The sequence below is a fragment of the Platichthys flesus genome, chromosome 15, assembly GCF_949316205.1.
Source record: "Platichthys flesus chromosome 15, fPlaFle2.1, whole genome shotgun sequence".
NCBI lineage: Eukaryota > Metazoa > Chordata > Actinopteri > Pleuronectiformes > Pleuronectidae > Platichthys > Platichthys flesus.
This window is the reverse complement of record NC_084959.1, coordinates 10,092,961-10,110,394: the sequence shown is the minus strand read 5'-3', so window position 1 is coordinate 10,110,394 and position 17,434 is coordinate 10,092,961. Positions and strand designations below refer to the sequence as shown.

General features: G+C 41.1%; 2 protein-coding genes across 2 annotated transcripts; both read right to left on the bottom strand.

Annotated features, from left to right (window-relative positions):
• Positions 1-1,030: 1,030 nt before the first annotated feature.
• ddx46 (DEAD (Asp-Glu-Ala-Asp) box polypeptide 46) lies at positions 1,031-11,229 on the bottom strand. The gene is made up of 23 exons (XM_062405969.1): positions 11,098-11,229; positions 10,695-10,865; positions 10,117-10,239; positions 9,713-9,800; positions 9,458-9,626; positions 9,034-9,293; positions 8,777-8,887; positions 8,501-8,666; positions 7,975-8,095; positions 7,519-7,694; positions 7,256-7,377; positions 7,014-7,092; positions 5,839-5,921; positions 5,495-5,659; positions 5,183-5,345; positions 4,515-4,708; positions 4,165-4,302; positions 3,889-4,038; positions 3,445-3,675; positions 2,896-3,114; positions 2,088-2,232; positions 1,895-1,968; positions 1,031-1,712 (listed from the first exon to the last, which is right to left on the bottom strand). The coding sequence occupies exons 1-23, from the start codon at positions 11,112-11,114 to the stop codon at positions 1,665-1,667; spliced, it is 3,213 nt and encodes a 1,070-aa protein (XP_062261953.1). The 5' UTR covers positions 11,115-11,229; the 3' UTR covers positions 1,031-1,664.
• A 1,222-nt stretch (positions 11,230-12,451) lies between these two features.
• camlg (calcium modulating ligand) lies at positions 12,452-17,295 on the bottom strand. Its single transcript, XM_062406623.1, has 4 exons — positions 16,845-17,295; positions 15,588-16,048; positions 15,354-15,419; positions 12,452-14,987 (listed from the first exon to the last, which is right to left on the bottom strand). Exons 1-4 carry the CDS (start codon positions 16,993-16,995, stop codon positions 14,775-14,777), a joined length of 891 nt encoding a protein of 296 aa, XP_062262607.1. The 5' UTR covers positions 16,996-17,295; the 3' UTR covers positions 12,452-14,774.
• Between the last annotated feature and the right edge of the window lie 139 nt (positions 17,296-17,434).

Below are 17,434 nucleotides of genomic sequence, written 5' to 3'. Positions count from 1 at the left end.
ATAAGACGGAGGAGCGCAGTCTGCGCATGCGCACAACAGTTTTTTTTCCTCCTTCCCCACCAGAAGCAGCTGTTTTCACTCCGACATCCACTGTGCTGAACATCTGCATCCATCAAACTGCTCCAATCCAACTAACACTGCTTTCTGAAAAGGGATTATTGTTCCTATAGGCTGAGATATAATCCAGCTGCACTGCTCACAAAGAGCCTAAAGAAGAATACACACAGTAAAGCCTTTTGAATAATTAAGCGTGTACAGTATCCAGTGCTGGATCCAGGCTATGTTTACATCAGGGGCCACAATAAACACAAAGGGTTAAATTATATGTCCAATATTCATGCACAATTCCCGATTCCAAAAGGTGAACATTCAAGTGAGGAAATTAGATCGGAAACTTCAATGTCTTTTTCTAAACTCATGGCTTTAACCTGTTTTTTTCCTTCTTTCCAGTTTGATATCCAAGCACTGTTTTCATTCTGAGATCCACTAAACTGATCCCCTGGATCTAAAAAGAGGCTTTAATCCAACAACTGCTGCTTTTAAAAATATATATTATTGTACTTTTTGTTCTGATACTGAGAACAATTTAAAGCCTATTGAATAATTAAAATGGTGGCATGAATGTACTGTATCCATAGACCGATCCATGATTTTTATGAAACAGGGTCCAGGATTTACGCGGAGAGGCCAATTATATGTCCATCATCCATGCACAAAATTACCAGGTTCACAAAAACAACATTCAAGTGTTGGAATCAGCCTTCAAACTTCAATGTCTGTATTCATATCATCCCTCAAAATATACTTAAGTTTAGCTGAAGGATAAAATGAGGGAGTACTCTGGCATATGATTATATATACTGCATATTTAGATTTCATATATACTTCAAATTTTGATAACATGTGAAAATACTGAGGTTGAGGTTGCTTGTTGGATGTTTGGAGTAAATATGTTTGTTTACTGATTGTTTTGTTGAATATTTTGTAGTATTTACAAATTAAAAAAATAAAAAAATTCTAGAAACATGACTTCCTTATTAACATCAGGTTTTATTCAGAGAGAAAGTAAAAACATCTTTCATCTGAGTCTTTCTTCTTGAGGACAATGGCTGGTATGTGGCTCTTACAAACAAATCCGAACAAAAGAATTACATTACAAAAAAATCTGTCTTATATTAAAAGACATGTTGTATTTAGCTTGTTGTTGCATCCTGGTGGTCTCATGACACTGAAGGTGAAAACAGCATCAAATTTTGGTATTTATTTGTTCATAAAAAATTACTGTAAACCAAAGCTGCCTTCAGACACGCACTGAAGACTGGACCTTTTCCACAGGGGCTGTATGTGGGAACTCAAACGCCAGAGTGCGTTGCTCCCGACATTTTCAAAAAATGTTCCTAATGGCCCCGAGGTTAAAATATCTGAGTGAGCCCATGTGAGAATGCAGCAGGAAAGCGCCCGGGTAATGTCAGTATCTGGAGTTCATGTCTGAAAACAGCTTCAGGGGGAAACGGATGAAAAATAGAAACACACATACACTGAACTTAATTTGCCATTAATAAAAATATAGACTAAAACATTCTTCAACCAATCTGATGAGACATGATAGAAGACGGGAAACAGTAGAGAAATGATCACTCCTCCAACAAGCCTTGGTTTCTCCTCTACAGCACTTTGTATCGGCTTTTGCTCGTCGGCTGGTAGGAATTTTGCTAGAAGGAAAAGAAAAGGCGATGAGAAACACATTTTTATTGAGACATACAGGGGAACAAACCCGCACAAATCCTATTATTCCTTCTCTAAAATCCATCTCAAGGAAACAGCTCCTATTAAAGCTGATATCAACATGATGTCCACTACTCGTTATTGATTTCAAGGAGCAAAAGATACTTACTAATCTGATGAGTTCTTCCTTGATTAACCGAGTAATCTCTGTCTTGGCTTTCTGCACAGCCAGCTCATTAGCACCTGGAAAACAAACATAACATTAATATACAGTGTATGTGGATTAATGAAACACCAAGAAAAAACGTGATATTCAAGGGATAGATAAAATTAGGAGTGAGATATTATTTCCCAGCACTTACTCTCAATAGCCAGATAGATCTTGCGTTCTCCCTCCTTGGGCTCTTTGCCTGGAGGGAAATAGGTTCCTCTGATGGTGATGGCAGCTTCAGAGTATTCACCAATCCTCTGCAGAGCTTCTTTAGATGTCACCTTCCACCTGGCCGTCTGGAGAAGAGGAACAGAATAAGGATTATATTATATTAAATACTTCTTTCTCTTCTTTTCCAATTGGATGATACCAACTACTACACTACTTTAACAACAAGTCTTAGGCTGTAAACTGTTGTTTCCCTCTCTTGCTGAAAAGCTTTGAGGCGGTTTTAATCTGCAAGAATGAAACAAATCAGGCTTATTTGATCGAGTGTATTCGGGTGTGGTTAAACATGTGCTGTCTTACATCCGACCCAACTTTCTCTCTCCAAATCCATCCCAGCCCGACCTGAACCCAGCAGGCGTTCCGTCTTTTTGTGTCAAGCCAAACCCAAACCCATATATTTCAAAATCAGGCTTGGCTCAGGTAATCACACTCTTTCATCTGTGCATACACCCTCACCATCCCCACCTGTATTACAAAGTGGCAAGGTGAACTCACTTAACATCTACAAATTGTGTAAAGTGTGCACCACACAAAATTAATTAAGTCAAAACAAATATATATTTCAATCACTGAAGTTGCATGTGAATGGAATTAACTGCAGTTACTTAAGACTCAGTGAACGCCCATACTCCAGTGAAATAAAAGCATTGAAAAATCCAAAAGCACAGATGAAAACTAGAAGTGAAATGTGCTGAATATTCCGGTAGGGCTCTGCACTGTGTGCTGCTGACCTGAGGGAAGTCGTTGATTTCCAGCTCCTCTTCGTATCTCTTGACCGTTTCTGCCTGTTCAGCCGCCTGCCGCTCCTCCTCCAGCTTCTCCACAGGCGTGTAGTTCAGCTTGGCATTGATCTTCTCTGCCAGCTGCTCCGCGATGGTCTTGGCCGACACAGAGGGCGTCATGATGGTGCCGCCCCGCAGGATGGCGTTCGTGGCCTGTTGCATCACGTCCTGTACAAGAGAAAGAGATTGTTTGGTATTTTTGATTGGAAAAGTATCTAGACACAAAACATGATACATACAAACTACTGAAATTACATAAAAACTATAAAAGAAAATGGAAAATGAACAAAGGAAAGAAACATTAGATGAAGAGATTTCGCATATTTTTGGTTAAGGTGGAATAAATAAGAACTTGTTTTTAATTTCGTATATAATGTTTTATAGTCGTCCAGAAAAACAGACTGAAGGGAGAGACCACAGATGCGAAGATTATCATTGCAATTGTCTATATTGTGATTAAATATTATAGTTGTTTCCTTTAGCATCTACTTGACGTACCTGAGCCTCGGCTCCCAGGTTTTTCTGAGCGTTGATCTTAAGCGCCAGCCTCTTGGCCATCTCCAGTTTCTGGATGTTTCCAGCAGACGGGGGTCCAGCGCCTGGCATCCCCCCTCCACCACCAGAAGATGTGTTGGAAACTGATCCAGCGGGACCAGATGCCGACCCGGGGGCAGACAGGTCTTTTACCCTCTTCTTGGAGTTGAACATACTCTCTATCTGCTCCTCAATCTGACGACGGGAAAAAGTAAGGGGGACGATTGAGTGGGGTTGGACTTGTTATTGGTTAAACGGTAATGATTATGTACTTATAACAGGGAAGACAGCAAATGGATAACCGCTTCAATATGATGCAGCGAAACAGATGATTCAGACAATTAGTTCAATAAACACATAAATATTTTAAATCATGTAATAAACAATGAAACTGAACAGGTCACTCACATCCAGCGCTCCGTCCTCGTCGTCAGAGTCCTGCAGGCCGAGAGCAGCTTTCTGCAGCTTCTTCCTCTCATTGGCCAACGCGTGTTCTGTCTCGTCAAACTTGAAGCCTTTTCCTGAGAAGCCGCTGCTGCTCTTAATTGTCTTACCCTCCTGTTCGGATAGAGAAATAGGAGGGACAATACAGGGTCATGCTATGAATTTAATGGTCACATTGTAGCTTTGTTGCAAACACACTCACACACTTAACAGTTAATTTTCCTTTTTTCCCTCCCTTACCAATTTCTGTTGGTCTTTGAAGGAGGCCCAGAGCTGCTCCAGCTCTGTAGGGACAGGAGAAGATGAGAGTTCTAACGCTTTGATGATGTCACCAGCATAGCGAACCTGGTCCCCTGTGATGAAGGTGTAAGCGAATCCCTGAGAGAAAGAGCAAGATGTAGAACAAAACATGTCAAGATTTGGATTCTGTTATCTGTCCAGTGATAACATAATCATTACATATGTACTTCTTAATTGTCAAAACCTTGTGCCTACATTGCCCACAATGCAACCACAAGTTAGAGATTCTGTGAGTAGCTGTCACATTTCTCACTGATTTGTAAAGTTACACCCCCTTCCAGGTGACTGACCTTGTTACCTGCTCTGCCCGTGCGCCCAGCCCTATGGACATAGTCCTCATAGTGGTTGGGGCAATTGTAATTGACCACCAGGATCAGCTGCTTGACGTCAAGGCCTCTTGCTGCCACTGAGGTGGCCACCATGAGGCGACAAGCCCCATTCTTGAAGTCATTGATGATGCTGTCTCTGTCGTACTGGTCAATTCCTACGGAGGAGCCAAGGGAAGGATTAAATGAAAACCTGCAACCTAGACATTACCATGGCAGAAAGCCCCTAAGCCCCATATAACATGTGATTTTCTTTATAAAATTCATATAAGGTCCTGTGTGTACACTGTGATTTTTCTTTCCCCATCAAGCTGTACTGTATATATTGTTTTTTTTAATATTGTTATATTGGTGTTTTTGATTTGTTGTTTGTAAAGTGCACCAACCACACCAAGGCAATTTCCTGTATGTGCAAATATACATTTCAGAATTCTGGTTCTGAAGTTCTTTCTAAACACAAACATTTACTTCTCAAGGTTATCAAAGACCAGAAATTGACTGTCCCTATTTCAACTGTTGCAACAGCAGCAACCAAGCCGTCTAAATCAAAGCATTTTTCATACCTTCACATATATTGCAGTTTAATTAGATATGCGAAAACTATCTAAAAACAAATATAATCAATGGCTCACCTCCATGCAGTGACATGCATGGGTATGACGCTTTCATCAGGTCTTTCAGCAACCCGTCCGCGTGCTCCTGTTTGTCCACAAAGATAATGACTGAGCCCTTCTCCTGGTAGTGACCAAGAATCTCCAGCAGCTTCAGGAACTTCTTGTCCTCATCAATCACCAGCTACAGAGACAAAGAAGGAAGTCAGTGACATGTGAGAGCTCGGAAGGATTACCAGTGTGAATTGGAAAAAAGGACAGCAAATAACCAAAAGTTCTATTTCACTTAAATCCTTTGCATTTAGGCAGAGAATTGAAATGTAGATATTTTACCACATGTTGTTCCACATCTGAGCAGACGACACTGCGGCCTCCCACCTGGACCTCAAGAGGCTTTATCAGGATCCTACGAGCCAGTGCTTCCATGGCTCTGGGGAAGGTCGCTGAAAACATGACTGTCTGACGGTCTGGGCGCACATTGTCCACGATACGCATCACCTGGTGGAGGACGAAGAAGACACATGGAGGGTTTGTGAATTTTGTCAACTGTTTTATTGGGCCAACGAAAGAAATATCTGCAACAGTTCCTGCCCTCAAACATTGAAAGTTGCAGCAACAGACAAAAACATTATGGAAAAGCCATGTAGGCCACAGTATAAATATAAAAAGAGACCCACCTGCGGCTCAAAGCCCATGTCAAACATCCTGTCTGCTTCATCCAACACTACATATGTAGCTCTTCGCAGGTTAGTGACTCGGCCTATACACCAACGGAGAAGGGCATGGAGAAAAAAGTTAACTTGAAGAAAAGTCAGTCCTCATGCACATTCTGTCTTCTTCAGAACACATAAAAGTTATCTAACAAACAGAAAACCTTTTGCTGGATATAGCTACTTCAAATTACTTCACAAGAAAACAAGTCATCTTAAGTTCAGCACACTTTTCAGTAGTGTAATTTCAAGTGGCCAGGGTTTTCATTTGGTTTGTAATTAATATATCTAAATATTGTTTTGCCCGTCTCTGGTCTTGCGTACCATCTCATGAGGGACCTAGAAAAGTCAGAAAACAGCCTCAAGATATAATACATGAGATGGAGCCCCATCAAGCATTATCTGCGCCTTTTCACCTACAAGGGAAACATATTACAGATTACCTCGCATGTGTGGAAGCCACAAAAAACCTTTTTAGTTTAATACCCATCGACATAATTCACAATTAAAGTGTCAGCAAATACAAGAGTTAATACCGTCTGAAAATATTTACAGCATTCACAGCTTTATATGAACAGTCAGAGCTTCACAGGGCTCTACAATGATCTTTTTCCAGAAAACATATCAACCTTAAATTAAAAATAATTAAAGATACAGATGAAGTGTTACGGATAAATGAAAAACTTTATGCTTTGATTATCAAGTTGCACATTTGTACTTTAGCAGTTAAATAGGAAAGCATAATGGGAGTATATGAAGGCCTACCTAAACAACAACACTGTAGAACCCTGGTTGAGTATTCAGACTATTCTCATTTCAAATAATAAATTCCCAATATCCATATTGAGATACAGATATCATATACTGGTCATCCTGGCTTGGAGACTGAAGAACCTTGGAGGCAGCACCAGGTTCACCTACCTGTACTTGCCCTGATCTTCAGGACACAGCAAAGTCTTGACTGATTGCAGAGGTGGTCAAATAGTTCAACAGTTTAGTAAGTGGTACTGATGTGGATCATTATGTGCTTCATATTTTAACAATAATTCCATGCAAGATAATTAAGAAAACGTTCACAAGGCATCAAAAGGTGCTTGTTTGTGTCTACTCCCCGTCAGAATGAAAAAAGTATATGAACTCACCACTGTTGGCCCCCAACATGTCAATCATTCTTCCTGGTGTACACACAATGATCTCAGCTCCTCTCTTCAGCTCAGCAATCTGCAACCCAACAACAAATTACATTATTAATATCATTCTCAGACGGTTTGTCTATATAGATGAGTGTACTGCTGCATAAATGTAAAATCGTGAAAAGTAGAATAAAAGCACTGCAGGATGCAGTGTTTGTTGCAAGAAGTGAATTTGCTCAGAATAAGTTTACCTGTTCGCTGATACCAGTGCCTCCATAAACACACACCACCCTGAGCCCCAGCGACTTGGAGAACTTCTTACACTCCTTGGTGATCTGCAGAGCCAACTCTCTGGTTGGAGTCATGATTATACCTTCAAGAGGGGGAGGAAAGGAGGCGAGAAAAGAGAGCATGTTTTAAATTGAGCACTCATTTTCCACCATATTTAATAACTGTGATGGAAATATTTGCTAAGTATATATTATCTAAAGTAAAATTGACTTGAATGACTTACTGATGGGTCCCTCAGACTCTTCCAGGGGCCTCTGGTCCATTATGTGTCGGAACATGGGCAACAGGAAGGCTATGGTTTTCCCACTGCCGGTCTTAGCGATGCCAATGAGGTCTCGGCCGGACATAATGGCAGGGATGGCCTGGGCCTGGATGGGGGTGGGTTTGTCGTAGCTGTGCCTAGGTACATTTGGGAGAAAGAAATTAACACAAACTGTTGGAGGCAATTTATAAAGAATCAAGTGTCACATAAATCTGATGATTCATGTGATATGAGTAGTTCATATCTAGCTGAACATGAATGTATTTTTTTTCTTTTTAAACGGAAGCTACTCATTGTATATTTACACAAATCTGTGCTCAGGCCGTTTACAAACAAGATAACGGCCCAACTATTTTTGACTGAATGTAATCACCATTGATATTGTCCCCAGAGTCAGTCACCACCAGTCACACTTACTTTTTCATTGCATGAAGGATCTTCATTGATATCCCACACTGCACCCAGGTCTTGATGGGTTTCGGGCAGCCCTTCCCTTTAACAACAATGCCTTCCAGGTCCAACCTGTAAGTGTTCACGTCTATAGAGATAAGAAAAAACAGAAAGAAGTTATATAGACCATGAGGGATTGGATGACGACAAATACACGTGTTTAATCTGACAAATGAGCAGTTAACCTTCTCAAGGAACAAGCATTTGCTAGTTTAACTATAAATTGGTGTGATGGCCATGTTAAGCTGCTTTCAAACATGCACTGATCTCTGCAGATTCTCCGGATTCATTGTACACTCAGCAGCCGCTGTCCTATGGCTGTATAAGTCTAAAATTTAATTTGTATTATAATGATGTTAGAAGCAGCCTAACAGTATAAATATGGGATATACAATAGGGTAGGGGATATGTGGCAGTTTTCAATTTCAATTTAATCTCTGTGATGGGATCCAAACTGAAAGAATGATTGATTCACATTTTCCTGTTTACCGACCTTCTTGAGTCATCTTGGCCAACTCAGGCACCTCCACATAGAAGTTTTTACGGTACGGCTCGTACTCGATCTTGCCGTGGTCAACAGGCTCCAGGACTTTCCTTGTTTTGGTCTGGAAACCTGTCAGAGCTGTTTGCAGATCCACCTCCTCCTCCTCTGATGAGTACTGTCAAACACAACCGTAGAAAAATCATTCTCACAACAGAAATACAGGTTTAATTACTGTTCATGTGACATCATTACAAAAAAAAAACCATTAATCGGGGGGAAAAGTACCTCCATGGCATCCTGGTCATTCTCCATCAGCTCACCCTTCTTCTTGTGAGTGTTGGGTCCTTTCTTGGTTTTCATAACAGTCATAACCTTAGACATTGATATCGCTCCTGTCTGTTGAGGACGAAAAAACACATACATCATTATTATTTAACAAACGGCGCAGGAAAACACCCATGAAAACTTCTGAATGCTAGGAGACAACCTTATATAGACGTAGGACACTGGACATAAAAATGACACATCCCTCTCACACTCACCTGATCATTTCCCTTCACTCCTCCCATGTTGAACTTCTTCACCTCCTGCTTCACCTCCTCCATGTAGGCGTCCAGAGTATCAATGTCGTCCTCCTCTTCCACCTGCTCCATAGGAGTCTCCTTCTCTTCCTCCTCCTCCTCTTCCTCCACCTCCTCCTCTTTCTTCTCCTCCTTTATCTCCATCTCTTTCTTCTCCTCTTTCTCTTCTCCATCGTCATCATCGTCTCCCTCCATAGGTGCTGAACCTTCCTCGTCATCGTCTGAAATGAGAGTCAATCATTAGGGCTGTGCAGCATTAAAGCTAGGTCTGATGAAAGTAGATTAAAACAACAATAAATAATGCTTTTATAATGTAAAATAACAGGTTACATAGAATATGATTAATTATAAGTATTGCAGGTTATTTTAAACTGCGCATCTTCACCTTCATCATCCTCGAGGCTCCACTTCTTTCCCTGTTTCATCTCCTCCAGTTCCTTCTTGAGCTCTCCGATGCTTGTGATTGCCTTCTGCCTCTGCTCTAATCTCCACTTCTCCACCCGCTCCTTCCTCTTCCTCATCTCCTCCTCCAGCTTGTTCTGGTCAAAGTCTTGCTGCACAGACACAAGAGAAAGACTTGTAACATTTTCCTTCCAGTATCATTTTACTGACTGGTGAGAACTGAAGCTACAGAACTTACATCCTCAATCTTTTCATCCTCTTTCTCCTCTTTAACCTTTTTCTTTTCAGATAAAGGGTCGATGTTTTCCTCCTCTTTGCCCCTTGATCTGCATGAATGATAACAAAAGGAGAGTTATAGAAACTGTTGATAATGTGATCCCCACGCCGAGACAGTATCTATCTAGAACCATTTAGGGTTATTGTTTGGCTTCATTTTGAGAAATCCTACCCCTGGTGACTAAGACCACTGCAACCTAAATTTAAGGACAAGTCATTGACATTTTCTGGTTACATTAACTAAACATTATTTACCTGATAAAAACATTTTAAATGTATGACACTGTGTCCCGCTGGATTGTGTATGCTGCACAAATATATCCTGAAGATTCTCTGGGCTTTTGGTTAGTTAATGTCATGTCTCACTTTTCATCTGTTCTCCTGCTCTTGTTGGGGCTGCCAGATCTGGACCTCCGGGCTCTGCTCCTGCTGCCTGACCTCCTTCTTTCTCTGCTTCTGGACCTCCTTCTTTCTCTGCTCCTGGATCGCCTTAACAACAAACAAAAACATATGACATCAAGACAGAAATGACCAGAGGGGAAAACGGTCTCTTCTCAAGAATAACTTTGTGGTCACACAAATTCAGCCAATGAAAACACAAAAACACCAAATCCAATTAAGCCATCTTTAAACATACGCCATCAAAGGCAGAGTGAGGGAGTAAATATGGTTTTGTTATGTAAGAGCTAGACCGGACAAATTATTAAGTTTTATTGGGGCCAAGTAACCATGATTCTCATCAAAGTCTCCTCTTCAGTCTAATTCGGGTTTTGTGGTAGTCCACAGCTCTGAGAAACTCCATTTGGAATGCTAGTATCATACAAAGTGTGCTCAAAGATCTCATCCCAGATTAAATGGACTAACAGTGACATGACTTTTAAATTGAAAATTCAACTAGCAACAACGAGTTTAATTGTAGCATCATAAGGACATAGAACTCCCACCTAGGTCGTTTCCTGTCTCTGGACCGGGTTCTGCGGCGGTCCTTGCTCCGGGACCTCTCCCTCCTGCTCCGGTCTCGGTCCCGGTCCTCCTTCTTGGAGCGTTTGTCCGGAGAGCGGCTCTTCGAGCGGCTGCCTGAGCGTCCCCGAGACGCTGAGCGCTTCCTGTAGTGTCTGAGGAGCAAACAGAAGACAACTCACGTTGCCTGCAGAGTGTCGAGCGGAGCCTACACGCTCGAGAACTTTGTTTTAATTCATATTCTACAGCTGTGTGAGACCAAATGTTGTCGGAGGCGCACTAACACACCGACGCCTCAGCTAGCATGCTACCGTTAGCCATGGGAATGAAACCAGCTCAAGGAGCTACAGAAGGAAACACAGGACGAAACGGATCTTTGTAACTTACCTCGACTCGCGTCCCATTGCTGTTCCACCGAGTTAGGTCTGGTAAAAAAGGGAAATCAGATCACGGTTGTGACGAACGACGGACGGTGAATGTTTGTGCCGTTGATCCTGCGCGTAAGAAAAGTGCGACACATTTGTGCGACAGTTTAAATTACAAGCTTAACAACGGAGTGCGTCCCCGTGCGGTGGGAGGTCAGAGCGGCGCGTACACATCCTTCACCCTGAATTACACAATTGATGCCAAAATTAATCAACAATGAAATCTATGAATCAACAGGTGTGAACTCATGCACGTGTGAACATTAACAGTCTAATGATTGATGTACTTTGTAAAAAGAAGAAACCAACCAGATGCTCTGAATGTTTTTAGATACAATAAACAGTTCCATAAACTATTAATTTAGACAATTGTTTGACAATAAGATAAAATAATCAACAGCAACAAGAGTGAAAAATAGGCATCAATAAGAAATAATAAGTAGCATGCAATATCCAAGTGTAAGGATAATACTATTTAAGTGTGTAAGGCAATATAAGCAAATAAAAATAAAAATAAAAAAATAAAAAAGATGGGACTCAAACAAAAACTGGCATATACATTTTGAAAAATGGGGAAAATATGTACAGTGTGAGAATATGTATTGTAAATATTGCAAATAGGGTTTTATCAATCAACTAAGCTCCATTATTCCCTTTACCTGTGGGTGTAGGAAGATAAATAAAAACTTCTCTCTTCTAATAGGATTTTGCAGAGGTGTTAGGTAATTTTCATCTAAAGGTCAGTCCTGTATCTATATTATAATATAATATATTACACTCTCATATACCAGAGGAGAATGGTGTATTTTTTACGTTGCTATATTCACAACATAAAACAAAGAGAAAACTAAGACATTTAAGGAAGTAATTTATATATATATATTTAATATAAAAAAAGAAAACTTGTTGTAATACTCAGGTTGTTTCATATTGTATTTATACAAAAACTAAATTATTCTATCCACAAATCATCTGATTTTCAAGATATGTTTTCTGGTTAAAGATTTTCAATATAATAAAATTCTCTATTCTTACCACTTTAAATGGTGATTAGAGAGCTAAGCAGCCCTTTCATCTTCCTCTTAATATGACTGAGAAAAAACAGGATTTAGTGGTATCTAGTTGTGAGGGTGGAGATTGCAACCTACTAAATATTCTATTGTATTTTGACCTACGCCTGCTGCTGTGCAATTTAGTTTCCCTCTGGAGATCAGTAGGGTTATCAGTCTAAACACCCTCATCTCATCAGGTTAATTGACATGCACTGTCCCTGCTACATAAAGCAGTACAATACAAATCGAGAAGTGAGACTTAAGTTTGTCCCGCAAGTTTTATTTATTTGGTAAGAACGATCTGGTTATTCATCCTGTGTATTTTATTGAAGCACAAACTGTTTAAATCATTTCGACACGGAATTTGTTGCTTAAGTTCAAATATGTAAGAGCCAATAAAACAGTTATTCTGTAAACATTATCAAAAACAATCAATTGGCTTAGACAAGTAGTAAGATACATTAAATCACATCAATTCGTTTACATGAAACCAAATATTCACATCAATAAATTAGGATGAAATTCAGAGAGGACATGAACAGCACAAACCCACAGAGAACACTGTATATAAAGTATGTATATGCGTGAGGCCTGAAGTAAGCAAAGCAGAACACGTCACCATGACTTAATTGACACAAATAAGCGCACAGACTAACTGCACTTGCCGAACTCCAGATAGAACCCAACACATTCCCGTCAACTGTACATTTCATTACCTACAAACAGTTTATGAAGTTTACTGCCTGTTAAAGCCGGGCATAAATAACTCACTCAACATTCATGGTATAATATAATGTAGTTGGACCCCTTAAAACAAAAGGTGTGATCGCAATCGAAAACAATACCTAAACTACAGCCTATGAGGAAGTCCATCACAACACAAATTTAAAGGATTCTTATCATCGGGTACTGTTGTCCTAGTTTTCACCCGATGAAGAATTCATCATCTCCTGAATGTGAACGATGAAAAGGCTAAAAAAATGTCCTTTTCATCTCTAACAAACCAAAAGCATAATGTCTGTGGGTGTAACTTTTCCTCCTTGATCTGTGACCGCAGTATAGCAACATTTTCGAATGATGCGTTTGAGAAAAAGGATGGTTCTAGACACATTCATACTAAATTAATGTTTAATTTGTCCCCTCCAGCCGTTTGTTCTTAGATAATCAAATCTATTAAACTGTTTCTGTTCTAATAGTTAGTGTGTTTAAAGTAGGCGGATTTAAGGGGGGGTTTTCTCTTCCTGAACTCTTTATTTTATCAACAGATAAATCATGCAGCCGTGCTGCAGGTTCTTCAGAGTCTGTACTGCTGCATTTCCTGCTAGTTGATGTATCAGGAGGAAAGAAAACATTTGAAATATGGTAGATCTCAGAATAATCGTAGAACAAAGTAGGAAAATAAATAAAGTAATCAAAAGATTTGATCAGAATCCTGAGGATAAACTCAGAAATCAGTTGTTCTGATAATTGAAACTAATCTCATAGCACTTGTTTTCAAATGTACCTAAACTTCAATTTAACTATAAAGTATTTAACAGTTATCCACCTGTATTGATCCCTCTACTGAATTTAGTCATCGTCTGTCATTCACAACAGGTCAAGATCCTCAGTAACCCTCTCATCTCCAAGGTTGTGGTCAATTCCTTTGAATTTTAGTTGGTTCAGGAACTTGACAACTCAATGTGTAATTAAAACATGACATGACCTTTCTAACAGTGGTTTGTGGCAGTTTAGATTTTTGTTTTAAAAGGAAATGACCTCAATATGCACGGACCCCAATCTTTCTAACCCTCTGTACAGTGAAATGAAAAAAAAGGGCGTCCATAGTGTTGTTGGAGATTTGGTTTAACGGTCAGGTGCCTGCTGAGGAGTCAGGTTTATGAGCTGAGAATTTGACACCTTGTCCAGCTTATGCAACACATTTGGATTTCTTAGGATAAAGGAGGACTCGGGCAATAATTCAGTTTCACAAATTTCTCCCTCTTAGCATTCAGTGGAACTGCGGTATCAACCTCATTTTACCCAATTCGGTCAAATTCTGCCAGAGAGGGCAGCAACACAGCACCTGTCAGCGTGGGGCTCAATTAATTGACAGAATTTGTTTTCCACACATGAAGAATATCTAGGATATATTTTTATGAAAATGAGGCATCAAGATTCATGTGAGGTGGACAAGAGTCAGATGGAATCAATGAACCCTTTGCAATTTAAGACCAATTGTCTTCCACCTTTCGGTGTGACGTTTTCCATTTTCCTGAAAATAAATATTACTGGTCATTATAAACGCCTGTACATCTGTCACACACATACAGACTGTTCTTATGTTTCCGAGCGTCTGTAGCGAGCAGAAATAACAAGGAGCTCTGGAGCAAACACTGGACTCGCTGGTTACATGTAGCTGAGCCTGGGTTGAACTCTGATGTGCTGTAGAGATGAGCTCTCGTGCAGCTGAGGCGCGACCCTGGTCATAACACGGCAGGGATTAATTTCCAGACTGACGAAGGCAAACCCACATCAGAGGGCTTAAATAAGCATGCCTTGTTGCTATGGGGAACAGAACGAGGGGTTAACGAGAAGGAGGGCTGGGCTACTGAGGTCCTGCTCCTCCATCAGGAGTCTCTGAGCCAATGAGGAGCAGGATCTCGTTGGAGAGGATGAAGGTGAAGAAGTAGGCGCATAGGTCGGCAAAGACGTCGCCCATCCTCCTGTAGGTGTCCATGGAGCGGTTGATGACCTCAGAGGGGATGCCGGACAGCAGCAGGGCAGCGGTTAGCACAGTGGTCTGGGTCTTCTTCTCTACCTGGAGAGACAGGAGTGGAATGCAAAGACACTATGAAACACATGGATGCACTTTAATGATAATTTTCTACCTTTTAGAGCCCGTTTGATTTAACAGTCAATATGGAAAACAGTCAAAAAGCCAGAAAGCCATGTGTTTGAAAATCTGAAGTCAGAAAACGAAACCCATTCCTGCTTGATTAAGAACTTAATGTCACAAAATCGATGTTTGAACTTGTTTACCACTTACCAGTGCCTCTACAGCTCTACAACCATAACAGGCATCATTATTTCTTTGACATCTTCACTAAAACATCAGATTCTGCATCTCAATAACACTGTTTGCTATCATATTAAATTACGCAAAAGGGATCAAGTGCAAACTCACCTTTGGAAAGTACTTGGACAGCCCCATGTAGGCCAGTTCAAGGGTCAGAAAAGGAGCAAATATAGACTAGGAAGAAATAAAACGTGAGTCACATCACTGCAGCAACAATGCTTCTCTTATTCGGAGTCATCTTTATTTACACATCAACAATATATTGTATGCAGCAGGGATTTTTCTCTGCACTTCTGATTCTGACATAAGCCTCTGCATTTGGTGTATTTGTGGCAGACTCACCAGATACTTGCAGACGAAAACCCGGACAAAGATGGCGAGGAGGATGCTGCCGACGAGCCTGAAGACTCTGAAGGGATCAAACTCCTCTGGCTCGGACTCTCCTTCTTTGGTCGCCTTCTCGTTGGCCAGCTGACCTCGCAGTTTCATGGCGTCATCGAAACGAGACAGGTACTTTTGGAGGCCCTCGCGCGGGGGCCCGCCGACGTCGTCCGATGCCCGCTCCCCCCTGGGTCTCTGCCGGACCCCTATGATGTCATCCTCTATAGAGCCTGCGTGTGGCTCACTGCTGTCTGGCAGGGGGGAGCCCCTTCTCTCTGGGGTGGCGCTGTGGGAGCGGCTGCTGAGCCCGGAGGCCTCCGGCAGGAAAGGAGACGGTCTCTGCAAAGATGACGGCGAGGACCACTCTGTCCTGTCGAGATCGAGATGGAAGCGAGGTTCTGTCGGACGCAATGACGCTCCGGCTGAGTAAGACAACATCAGTGATGGTAAGTAAAATTACAAACATGACGTCAATTCAATCTCAAATGTGACCCTTTGCCGCTTTTCTCAGTTTCAAATAAATGTAAATTAAGCACGTTTATTTTCTTGAAGAAATTTTTTATCATGAATCTAATTTGTGTTATTTCTATATAATACAAAAACACACTGAAAACAAGTCTAACTCTGACATTCTGGCTGTCTGCTATGATTAAATGCTGAGCTTTGTATATGTCTGTCGTTCTGCTCCTGGAAAAGAAATGAACTTAACCAAAACTGACTCAACTGGCCGATATCAGTGGCTGTGGGTTTTATCTATTACGAGATCAACTGGTATATATATATATATATATATATATTGGTCAAGCAAAAAAACTAAAGTAATTTATAGTAATTATTATCAATATTGACTAATATCTTGATATGAATTTTGGGCATATTATAAGAAAGACATCTGTGACCATTGGCTTTAACAATCTATTGATAATTTAAATTGTCATTATTGCTGTTTGACTCTCTGTGAAATGTCTGGGGGAAAACAGGTCTATGAAGAGCCACTTGAATCGGGAGTTGCTGGTATGAATCCCAGGATAGAAGGATGCGTCACACCCCAACACCATTAAAGACATTCAAGACGAACATGGACATAACGTGACAGCGCTTTGCTCGTGGACTGAGCCGATGTTCTGACAGCAGGTGACGCAGCAGCAGACGGACGAGGCAGGTTTCGAGTGGAGGCATCGCAGCAGAACAGATATTCATGTTCGGATCGTTTCATACCTTTGGTTTCAGCCTCGATCTTGGTGAAGCCCACGATCCTGTTCATCCTGTCCTCTGAGTTCATGAGCAGCTTCCTCCTGCGGATCTCCGCTCTCCGCTGAGCCGCAGACGCCGGAGCAGTCTTCTCCTCCGCGGACTCTCCGGACTCCATGTTGAAGTAAACCGGCGATAAATGACCAGTTTGTTCTCCGTGGAGCCAAAGTAAGGACCCACTAGTCCGCTGTGGTCAACACAAAGGCCGCGTGTCTCTGAATTAGACGGTAAACACTGCGGTATGGACTAGAGGGGGTCTGCAGCCACAGAGGACGCACGGTGATGACGTCACGTTGAGCATGACGAAGCGGTTCCTGCTGGTTCTTATCCCTCAGTGTTGACTCACAGGAAACACACGCCTGACTGATACGTGCAGGCAAAGATGATGTTTCTCCCCTTTGATAAGAAACATGATTTTACCCTGCAGTTTGATTAAAGAGGAATGAGAACAACATATTTTCCTCATCAGTTGGTAAAATATATTTTTATTTCCAAGTTTGAAAAGATACAATCTATGAAAATGAAATGATATAGCAACATAACATATTGATAATGTC